This window comes from Malaclemys terrapin, chromosome 7, assembly GCF_027887155.1.
Source record: "Malaclemys terrapin pileata isolate rMalTer1 chromosome 7, rMalTer1.hap1, whole genome shotgun sequence".
NCBI classification, from domain to species: Eukaryota; Metazoa; Chordata; order Testudines; family Emydidae; genus Malaclemys; species Malaclemys terrapin.
This window is the reverse complement of record NC_071511.1, coordinates 95,444,822-95,456,825: the sequence shown is the minus strand read 5'-3', so window position 1 is coordinate 95,456,825 and position 12,004 is coordinate 95,444,822. Positions and strand designations below refer to the sequence as shown.

General features: G+C 46.1%; 1 protein-coding gene across 2 annotated transcripts in view; it reads right to left on the bottom strand.

Moving 5' to 3' along the window:
• Positions 1–12,004, bottom strand: part of TNKS2 (tankyrase 2) — a 77,257-nt gene that overhangs the window by 23,516 nt on the left and 41,737 nt on the right. For both annotated transcript variants that reach the window (XM_054033739.1, XM_054033740.1), the window contains exons 12-16: positions 7,278–7,449; positions 6,567–6,646; positions 5,923–6,068; positions 3,611–3,776; positions 3,010–3,229 (exon numbers count right to left, since the gene is read on the bottom strand). In XM_054033739.1, coding sequence (XP_053889714.1) covers positions 3,010–3,229; positions 3,611–3,776; positions 5,923–6,068; positions 6,567–6,646; positions 7,278–7,449 — 784 coding nt within the window. The remainder of the gene's footprint in view (positions 1–3,009; positions 3,230–3,610; positions 3,777–5,922; positions 6,069–6,566; positions 6,647–7,277; positions 7,450–12,004) is intronic.

Here is a 12,004-nt window from a genome sequence, read left to right as displayed (position 1 = left end):
AGATTGCGGTGTCGGGGTTTAAGGAAGGGTGACAGAAACAATACTGTCAAATACAAGCATTCAAAAATAATGAGACTGGCTTAAATATAATACAATTTAGAAACAAATTGCATTTTTGTTTGCCTACTGATTTTTGAGCCTTTATGCAAGTCACCCACCCCTAAATTGGGTATGAACATTTCGGATTCAAAGGTCAATTTTAAAGGGACCAAAGTGCCAACCTCTCCTTTGCCTGCTTGGAGAAGACACCACTTATCCAGCTGCCACTCTGTCCTTCTCCCCATCACTATCCTGCTTCTCCCTCCTGGTCTTCCCTGTCCCACTCATATTCTTCCCCCATGCTACCTACATCTCATGTCTTCCATCTGCTCCCTTAATATTTGCTCTCCCTATCTCCTCAGTTTACTGTTCCTCACATTCTCCTTCTTGCCTCTATTTCCTTATACTTCTCCCATCTCACCCTTCTTGTCTTCTCTGTCTTCCCTCCCATAGTCACCTGCTCCTCACAGTGCTCTCCTCTGCTTCTTTGGCAGAACAGAGTGCCACCATCTTCACTGAGGGCAGCTAGTTTTCACTATCTTTGCAAAGAGCAGCGTAAATTTCCTCATGATTAGGCTGTATAGAAATGGTGATTATCTTAACTGATGGCAACCTATAGGCTCAATTCCACTGAAAATAATGCAAAACACCTACCCAGCCAGTGTTAATTCCAGTCCCACCCTAGGGCAGAAATGTGGAAAAGGTTTCAAGGCATGTTGCTGCCATGAGTAGAGGAGGAATTATGAGGAAAGAGATAAATAGGGATGAGTGGCAGGGAGGAGAGAGGGGCTGGGGGACTCAGGTGAAGGGTTGGGAGTTACATGAGATGGGAGGGGACGGACACTGGGAAGGGGGACATGGAGATGAGTGGTAAGGAGACTGGTGAAGAGGAGCAAGGGTACCTGCCAGCCCCACATTCTCGCTTCCCAATGTGTGCACCATAATCTGGAAGAGCTATTTCTCCTTGGAGGTCTGGGTCTCTCTCCTTGCCTGCGCATGTGTGCCAGAAATGGGGAGGCCACTGCCCATACGTGGGGGTCTGGCCTCCCCTCATGTGAGCTGGGATAAGGGGGTGGGGCTTATCTTTCTGGGAGTGTGAGTCCCTTTGCCTACCACCCTTCATGTGATCTGGGGGCACCAGCCCCCCTTGGGTGTCAGAATTTCTCTTTACCTGCCTCATGTAAGCTGGGATCTGAGGGACCTCGTCGGGATGGGGAGTACGGGGGAGCGGGAGGTGTCAAAGACTTCTCCCTGCAAGCATCTGGGTGAGAAGCGGAGAACAGGCATGCCAGGAGCATGCATCAAGAACACACTGCATATCAAAGACTCTCCAACACTGGGGGTCAGGGAAGGGGGAAACGGGAACATCCAAGGACATTAATGGGGCAGTTCATACATCTCAAAGCTATTGGTACACTTTATTCATCTCCATAAGGTGTTCTCATTCAGTCGAGATCACCACATTGAGATGAATAGGCCTCTTCACACCTCTCAGAGTCTCCTACGCTTTCAGGATTATCCTGCCACAGAAGTACATTTCCACTCTAATGAATCTAACCAAGGGCTTGTCTACACTACCAAGTTTTGTTGACAAAACTTTTGTCTACTTTTGGGTGTAGACATAACAAAAAATCGCCAAAGAGTGTTCACGCTTGCTCCCTTTGTCGACAGATCATATCCACATTGGGGACACCATCATCAACAGGGTGAGCAATGCACCGTGGGTATACATCCCACAGTGCAGTGTTGTGGGAAGGAAGAGCTGATCGCTGCATATCTTGGGATTCTCTCTGAATTCTCCCACAGCCCCCTTAGCTGCCGAGAGCAGCATCATGAGTAGCTCTGTGAGCTCTCCATGTTGAGAAATGGCAAAGCAGCACAGCAGTCTGTCCCCCTTGCCCTGCATCAGCAGAACAGGAGCATTCCAGTTACTTGCTCTGTTTGTTCACCAAATGGAGCAGCACACAGATACTTCCCGGAGCTTTGAAAAGGGAGGGACGCATGCCTGCAGGGCAGCAAGAGATCAAAACACTGAGCAGAGCAATCAGGGCAGGCATTGTGGGATACTGGCGGAAGCCAGTTCTGTGAACAAAACAGCCAGCAACATCTACACTGGCTCTTTGTCAACAATAAAGGGAGGGGAAAAGACAGTCTCTCATGTGGATGGAAGTTTCTTGTTGCCAAAACTGGGCGTTTTTCACAACAAAAATCCCATTGTAGTGTTGGTGGTAAAACAGCAAGAGCGTACAAAGTCAGTTTTTGGTGACAAAACTTGGTAGTGTAGTCAACTAAGGGCATGTATACACTAAAAACTTAAGTCAACCTATGTTAGGTCAATTTATGGCCACCACATTAATTATGGTGGCTCAGGTCCACACTACACCTCACCAATAACGCTTCCACCAATGGAAGAGGGGCAGTGTGGGGGGCTGAGAGTCTGGGAGCCCAGCTGCTTCCCACCCCAAGGCTCTCAGCTCCCTGCTGTGAGCCTGGCTGCCCCCAAACCCCACTGGGAGCAAGGCAGTTACCTCGGGCTCCTAGCTGGGGAGCTCTGCACCCAGAGCTCGGGAGGCTGCTGTGCTCGGTGCAGCCAGGCTCCCAGCAGGAAGCCAGGACCCTGAGGTCAGCTGGGCTCTAGCTGGAGCCCCCTCCCACCCGCCCCAGAGTGACAGCCCGAGCTGTGAGCAGCTTTCCTGTTAATTTCATGGCTCCAGCATGGAGCCATGGAATTGCCCACAGCGATGTAAGTAACCCACACTGTCTACATGGACACTGCATCACCCTAACTACACCGACATAAGCCCATCACCTCTCATGGAGGTGGAGTTATTATGTCGGTGTAGTGGGACACTTACATCGGTGGCAGCAATGTTGTAGTACGTACACTGACATAATTAGGCTGACCTAAGCTGCCATATGTCGACTTAAGTATGGACTAGGGCTAATTGTTTAGTATTTAACAGCACTAACCTGCTAAATGTAGTGGTGTTGAATGTCTTCCTTGTGTGTCACGACAATTTACATTGTCCGGTGAACAAAGCTTCTTTACTCGGGCCAAACAACCCTTCTTGGCAGCATCTAGCAAAGCTGCATCTCCTCTAAGTAGGTCTTGAATATCAGTATCACCATCTTTAACAAGATCCAAAGCAGTATTTCCATCTCTGTTCTTCTTTGTGGAGTCAGCACCATGCTGTAGCATATAAAAAGCCCAGAAGAAATTAAGTACTCATCTCACTTTAGCAATTGTCAAAAATTGAAATAATCAGAGTAAGTATTTCTAGCTCTTAGATAGCTTATATACCCCATTGGTAATTTATTTCCATTCACATTCAACTTGTGTAGAGAAAAGCTATCATGTATTCAAAAGAATAAAAGTCCACACATTGTGAGAGGAAGGACAGTGTACCCTTAAAACATATTTCTTAATTTAAAAATTCAGATGTTTAATAACCATTGATTGGAAACCCGACCTGAATAAAATCTAATTTCTTACAGAAGCCCTGCCCCACACTTCGGATTAAACAAACATACTTATTTCCATCAATTAACCTCCTATCAATCTGTAGAGTACCTGTAATAGAAGTTTGCAGATCTCATATTTTCCTTTCGCTGCAGCTTCATGTAAGGGAGTGAACTTCCACAAATCAGCAACATTTACAACTGCACCATGTTTAACAAGCAGTTCTGCTACTTCATAGTGACCATAGGAACAAGCATTGTGCAAAGGGACAAGACCTCTGAAAACAAGATTAAGCAAACTTCTCTTAATATATGCTACATTTTAGGTTTACATCATTCTGTCAAAAACAGCTCTAATTTTATTACACCATGAATATGCTACAACTTTTCTGAAAACAATCAGATTTTTTGAACCTTTGAAGAGAAATCAAGCCATTAAAATATGAAAAATAGGTAGTTACCTATATATTTAGAGACGCTATAAGACTAATATTTAATTTCGCCATTGTGTACAGGTATCCCTTGTGAATGCATGTTTGCCTTTCAATGGCTTTAAGTCTTTAAAAATCCAATGCTAAAAAATGCTCATTACTTCTTTTGACAACTAAAGTGGCCTTAATTTTATCAGTGAGGATAACTGTGAACATATGAACCTAAGAAAGGCCATACTATGTCAGACCAATGGTCCATCTAGCTCAGCATCCAGTCTTCCGACAGTGGCCAATGCCAGGTGCTTCAGAGGGAATGAACAGAACAGATAATCATCAAGTGATCCATCCCCTGTTGCCCATTCCCAGCTTCTGGCAAATAGAGGCTAGGGACACTTCAGAGCATGATTTTGCATCCCTGCCCACCCTGGCTAATAGCCATTGATGTATCTATCCTCCATGAACTTCTCTAGTTCTTTTTTGAACCTTGTTATAGTCTTGGCCTTCACAACATCCTCTGGCAAAGAGTTCCACAGGTTGAATTGTGCGTTGTGTAGAGAAATACTTCCTTTTGTTTGTTTTAAACCTGCTGCCTATTAATTTCATTTGCTGACCCCTAGTTCTTTTGTTACAAGAAGAGTAAATAACACTTTCTTATTTACTTTCTCCATACCCGTCATGATTTTATAGGCCTCTAGCATATCACCCCGCAGTCGTCTCTTTTCCAAGCTGAAAAGTCCCCATCTTATTATTCTGTCTCATATGGAAGCTGTTCAATACCCCTAATGATTTTTGTTGCCCTTTACTGCACCTTTTCTGATTCCAATTTTTTTTTTTTTTTTTTTTTTTTTTTTAAAGATAGAGCGACCAGATCAGCACGCAGTATCCAAGATGTGGGCGTACCATGGATTTCTATAGAGGAAATATTATATTTTCTGTCTTATTATCTAACAATGTTGGGAATCATTAGGAAAGGGATAGCTTTTTTGACTGCCGTAGCACATTGAGTGAATGTTTTCAGACAACTATCCACAATGACTCCAAGATCTCTTTCTTGAGTGGTAACAACTAATTTAGACCTCATCATTTTATATGTATAGTTGGGATGATGTTTTCCTTTGCATCAACAATGAATTTCATCTGCCATTTTGTTGCCCAGTCACCCAATATTGTGAGTTCATTTGTAAGTCTTTGCAGACTACCTGGGACTTAACTATCTTGAGTAGTTTTGTATCATCTACAAATTTTGCCACCTCACTGTTTACATCTTTTTCCAGATCATTTATGAATAGGTTGAACAGTACTGGTCCCAGTACTGATCCTTAGGGGACAGCACTATTTACCTCTCTCCATTCTGAAAACTGACCATTTAATCCTACCCTTTGTTTCCTACCTTTTAACCAGTTACTGACCCAGGAGAGGACCTTCTCTTTTATCCCATAACAGTTTACTTTGCTTAAGAGCCTTAGGTGAGGGCCTTGTCAAAGGCTTTCTGAAAATTTAAGTCACTGGCTCACCCTTGTCCACATGCTTGTTGACCGCCCTCAAAGAATTCTAGTAGATTGGTGAGGCATGATTTCCCTTTACAAAAACCATGTTGAGTCTTCCCCAACAAATCATGTTCATCTACATGTCTGATAATTCTGTTCTTTACTATAGCTTTACTATAGTGTGATATTTATGCTGATGTTTAAAATGCATATTCTGTACTATATATACACATCACTATTTCTCACTTGTGTGTTTTGACTGGCCTAAAGTACATGATTCAGGTCTTGTAGACTATATAGTGGGTATATTTTAAAGTCCTATAGCACTAGCGTGAGTGAGAATTTCTTATAGCATTATATAGGAAGGATTTTCCAAAGAAATACAAAGTATCTGAAGTAAGACAGAACACGAATCAGTTAGCAAAATTCAAGGACTCATAACTACCACAAAACACAGACAACAGCTTTCAAGTACTTGTATAATAAGTACTGGGAAGAGTACTCACCCTTTATCTTTTGCATGAACATCAGCTCCATGCTGAAGAAGATACTCAACCACAGACACTCTGTTATATCCTGCTGCAAAGTGAAGTGGTGTGGACTGACGCCCTTCAATATCTCTGCAGTTCACACTCTGAATTGTACATAACTTCTGTGAAACAGACGAAAACATACATTACTATACATATAACAAAAAACAAGCATGTAGACACTGGTCATAAAATACTGTTCTGCATATCTGATTTGAAAAATTACTTGTGTTTACCAAAACCAGAAGATTTAATAATATTCATTATAATCTGTACATGACATTTAATTTGCCAATGAGTTTTTACATAAAGGCTTTACTTTTCAGAGATCCTGTATCTCCGACAGAGCAAAGAGAATCACCTGTTTCCCTCTCTTTAAACCTGTAACTATTGTCAGTACTATTTCGTTTCAATGAAGAACTGAATGAGACTCCAGAAAAATGGCCAATATTACTCTTTAAATCTGACCAGGGGATTTTTGTGCAGTACGAAAGGAATCAGGACCAGGATCATAAGTCTACAGCATTCAGACTGAGAAAGGCTCTCCCTCTTTTTAAGCAACATAAATGTAGTTTGACAAAATATGCATGATAGTAAATATTAAAACTGCATATTCTTACTTTTACAGTATCCACATCTCCTGCCTTTGCAGCTTCCAGCAACTGTCGATCTGCATCTGAATTACCTAATGGGATGCCTTCTACAAAAGAAAATAGGGCTATAAAGAAAGTAATTGTTTGTATTTTTAGAGTTTATTTAACTAAAGGAACATTTAAGATCAGACTACTATATAGTATTTCAAGGGCTGCTCTTAAGTAAATCAGGAAATTCTAGTCAATGTATGGCTTTTCATATAATCCCCAAAATTTAACTTGTGGTTATACCCTCTAATTCATAGGTTTCCAAAATTGTGTTAATTTGGCCCTTGCATTGTACTTTGGAATATTGCAGAACCAGTCAAACTTCCTTATTCAGTCTTTGAATTTCAATTATTCCTAAAAAGCTTATATGTTTCGCTTATAAATTTATTATTCATGTTTTTTTTCCACCTAAAAAATCTCCAAGCTATGTATATATCTATCTATCTCTGGTCACAAAAGCAAAACAAAAATAGTTAAAATTGATCCTCACTTTTAGCCTAAGAGATTTCTTTTCAGTGTTTCTCCAAACTGATTGGAAGTGGCAGGTCTACTAAATATACCGAGAAGCAGTTAGCAGATGACACAAGCATATAAAATATTGCTATTTCTTAATGGCTGATGATGTAGCAAATCAAACAAAACATGACACCATTTTTTAAATGGACTTATTTCCTAAAACAAACATAGTACCTTGTAGTAATTGTTGCACACTTTCAGTCCCCATTTGTAAAGCTGTGAAACCCTGCAGTGACACAATTGAGGGATCACATCCAGAGCTCAACAACAATCTGCATGTCTGCAGATGGCCACAATGTGCAGCTCTATGCAGAGAAGTCTGACCAAGACAGTCCAATGCATTAACCTAAAGAGAACATAGAATCTTAAGAATGTAGTTTTACAGGATTTAAAAACATCAAGGACCTTATTTTCACAAATGACCAGGTAGAAATTCACAATGAGCACTTATGTCAACAGAACTGACTTCTGGACCCGTGAAGGAGAATCTTGATTTTCACTTAATAAAAAAAAAAGTTTGTAACTCATTTCCATGCAAAGGTACAGGGCTTGCCTTACCATGTGGCGAACTGAGGTGACCGCCTCAGGTGCCAGATTGTGGGGAGGGGGGCCACTAGGACCCAGAGTGTAGAAAATTGTGTCTGCTGCTGGTGCATATGTATTCTTTCTGCTCTAGATGCACAGAGATGGTGGAGTGCTGTGCTGGAGGAAGGAGGGCACAAGAGACATAACAGGCAGGCAGGAGAAAAGGTGAGAGGGAATAACAGAAAGCAGCAGGAGTTGCAGGGAGAGAGAGAGAGAGGAGGAACCTCTTATGTATCTCTCTAGCACCCTCAGGAGCCTGAACTGATTAACACCAGCTTCTCAGGGAGCTTCCTCTTTCCTGCTGTTTCCCTGAACCCACTTGAGGAGAACAAGCAGTCAACTGAAGTAGTAGGAGCCAGTGAGGCCCTTAAGACACTGATAGCTTCCCTCACTCAGGCCCTACCACCAGCCTGCTTATTTGTCCCCTTCAATTGAGTGTTGAGAGCCACTATAGCTGGCACAGAACAACAGTCATGAGTGAAAGAAGAAAACACTCCTCTGGAAAAAGAAAGAAAGCAAAGGAAGCTTTTCTATCTAAGCAGGAAGGAGCTCTCCTGAGATACATAGACACAGTTCATAGTGAGCCTTCCGGCCCCAGTGAGGATGTGAGTGTGAGGAGATGCCTGATCTTCCAGTTAGTCAGAGTGCAGGTGACCTTGCAGCTACTGCAGCATCCATATCTCCATCTCCAATGGATGTAACCATGCACACGCCTGAAGAAAAGTGTAGATCAGCGAAGCGTGTGGTGGAAGTGCAAGAAACAGCTGCTGCTGAGTTTAGTTCCTTAAATCTAGATGATCCAGGACCGTGGACCCACTTGAGCAGTAGCCTGAGGGACTTCCTTGTACTGCATGGGCCACAGCAAGTGAAAAAAAGACGGTTACTCACCGTTGTAACTGTTGTTCTTCGAGATGTGTTGCTCATATCCATTCCATTAGGTGTGTGCGCGCCGCGTGCACGATCGTCGGAAGATTTTCTACCCTAGCAACACCGGCGGGTCGGCTGTGGAGCCCCCTAGAGTGGCGCCTTCATGGCGCTGAATATATACCCCAGCCGACCCGGCGCCCCCTCAGTTCCTTCTTGCCGGCTACTCCGACAGTGGGGACGGGGGGCGGGTTTGGAATGGATATGAGCAACACATCTCGAAGAACAACAGTTACAACGGTGAGTAACCGTCTTTTCTTCTTCGAGTGCTTGCTCATATCCATTCCATTAGGTGACTCCCAAGCCCAACTTAGGTGGTGGGGTCGGAGTGAGACATTGCTGTGTGCAAAACCGCTGATCCGAAAGCAGCATCGTCTCTGGACTGCTGCACTAGTGCATAGTGAGCTGTAAATGTGTGGACTGATGACCAAACCGCTGCTCTACAAATGTCCTGGATCGGAACTTGTGCCAGGAAAGCCGTCGAGGAAGCCTGGGCCCTCGTGGAGTGAGCGGTGAGGTGCGGTGCTGAGACACCTGCCAGGTCATAGCAAGTCCGGATGCAAGACGTAATCCAGGAGGATAGGCGTTGTGAGGAGACCGGTGAGCCTTTCATTCGGTCGGCCACTGCAACGAAGAGTTGCGTCGTCTTTCTAAAGTGCTTTGTGCGGTCAATATAGAAGGCCAGGGCCCTTCGTACGTCCAGGGAATGCAAACGTTGATCCTGGCGAGTGGCATGTGGTTTGGGATGAAAGACCGGGAGAAAGATGTCCTGGTTGATATGAAAAGGAGAAACCACCTTAGGGAGAAAGGCAGGATGTGGACGAAGCTGCACTTTATCCTTATGGAAAACTGTATAAGGGGGCTCGGATGTAAGCGCCCTGAGTTCAGAAACGCGCCTTGCTGAGGTGATGGCTACAAGGAAGGCTGTCTTCCAGGATAGGTACAAAAGTGAACAGGTGGCCAGTGGCTCGAATGGAGGACCTGTGAGCTTGGAGAGAACCAGGTTGAGGTCCCACGTCTGAACGGGCTGACGTTGTTGTGGGTACATCCGGTCTAAGCCCTTGAGGAATCTAACGACCATCGGGTTAGAGAATACCGAGGACGCGAGTTCCCCTGGGTGAAAGGCCGATATAGCGGCCAGGTGAACTCTAATTGAAGATATCGCCAACCCCTGCTGTTTTAGGGAGAGGAGATATTCCAATATGAGAGGAATAGGTGCCTGCAACGGGAGCGTGGCTCGTTGTTCGCACCAACAGGAGAACCGCTTCCACTTGGCCAGGTACGTGGTGCGTGTTGAGGGCTTCCTACTGCTCAGCAGAATCTGTTGGACAGAGTGTGAGCATTGCTGCTCTGCCTGGGTGAACCATGGAGCAGCCACGCCGTGAGGTGGAGTGATTGCAGGTCGGGGTGACGCAGCCGGCCGTGGTCCTGAGAGATGAGATCCGGACACAACGGAAGCGGGATCGGTGTCTGAACCGAGAGTTCCAACAGTGTGGTGTACCAATGTTGTCTCGGCCACGCTGGAGCGACCAGAATTACCTGTGCCTGGTCTCTGCGCAATTTTAACAGTACCTTGTGGACCAGAGGAAACGGAAGGAAGGCATAAAACAGGTGGTCTTTCCAGGGAAGGAGAAACGCATCCGAGAGGGAGCCCGGAGCTCGACCTTGTAGGGAGCAGAACACGTGGCACTTCCTGTTGTCTCGAGATGCAAACAGGTCTATCTGGGGAAACCCCCACCTCCGGAAGATGGAATGTATGATGTCCGGACGGATAGACCACTCGTGCGTCTGGAAGGACCTGCTGAGTCGGTCCGCTAGAGTGTTCTGGACTCCAGGGAGGAACGATGCCGTGAGATGGATTGAGTGGGCGATGCAGAAGTCCCACAGGCGAATGGCCTCTTGGCATAGAACTGACGAACGTGCTCCTCCTTGCTTGTTGATGTAAAACATGGTCGTGGTGTTGTCGATGAGAACTAACACACAACGGCCACGTAGTTGATTGAGAAATGCCTGGCACGCCAGGCGCACCGCCATCAGCTCCCGAACATTGATGTGCAGGGCTAACTGGGGTGCAGTCCACAGGCCCTGGGTATGGTGTTCGTTGAGATGGGCGCCCCAACCCAGAGATGAAGCGTCTGTGACCAGGTGCAGAGAGGGTTGTGGGGCGTGAAATGGCATCCCCTCGCAGACCACATTGTGATCTAGCCACCAGGTGAGGGAGGTCAGGACCGAGATCGGGACCGTGACCACCATGTTCAGGCTGTCCCGATTTGGTCGATATATTGACGACACCCAGGTCTGGAGTGGGCGAAGCCGAAGTCTGGCATGCCTGGTTACGTACGTGCAGGAGGCCATGTGACCCAGCAGGGTAAGGCAAGACCTCACCGTGGTAGTTGGGAACGCCTGGAGCCCTTGAATGAGGCTCGTGATGGTGCCAAATCGGTTGTCTGGCAGGATGGCTTGTGCACGTCTGGAGTCTAGAACTGCGCCTATGAATTCTATTCTCTGGGTAGGTTCTAGAGTGGATTTGTCCTTGTTGAGTAGGATGCCCAACTCGTTGAATGTGTGCACTATTATGTGGACGTGAGCTTGAACTTGCTCCTTGGTGCGACCGCGTACCAGCCAGTCGTCTAGGTACGGGAACACCTGTATCCCTTGCTGACGAAGGTACGCTGCCACGACAGCCATACATTTCGTGAACACTCTTGGGGCCGAGGATAGGCCGAAGGGAAGGACTGCAAATTGGTAATGCACCATGTTTACCACGAATCGCAGGAAGCGTCTGTGAGGTGGGTAAATTGAAATGTGAAAGTATGCGTCTTTCATGTCGAGGGCGGCGAACCAGTCTCCAGGATCGAGGGAGGGGATAATGGCCCCCAAAGAGACCATGCGGAACTTCAACTTTACTACGAATTTGTTGAGTCCGCGCAAGTCCAAGATGGGCCGCAGACCTCCTTTGGACTTGGGGATCAGGAAGTAACGGGAATAAAATCCCCTGCCCCTTAACTCTACTGGAACCTCCTCTATGGCCCCCATAGCAAGGAGCGTGGAAACCTCCTGTATAAGAAGTTGCTCGTGAGAAGGGTCCCTGAAGAGGGACGGGGAAGGGGGGTGGGAGGGGGGGATAGAAGAAAACTGGATAGTGTATCCCCTCTCCACTGTGCGGAGGACCCAACGGTCCGAAGTTATAAGGGACCAAGCACGGTGGAAGTGGGAGAGACGATCCCGAAAGGAGGGGGCTGGATCCTGGGGGATGACTGGGGCGCCGTCCTCGACCGCACCTTCAAAAGTTCTGCCTGGGGCCTGAAGGTGGTCTAGGTGGCCCTTGGTTCTGGCCGGGTTGAGGGCCGGCCCACCTTCTTCTACCACCTCGCCCTCGCCTCCGGGTCGAG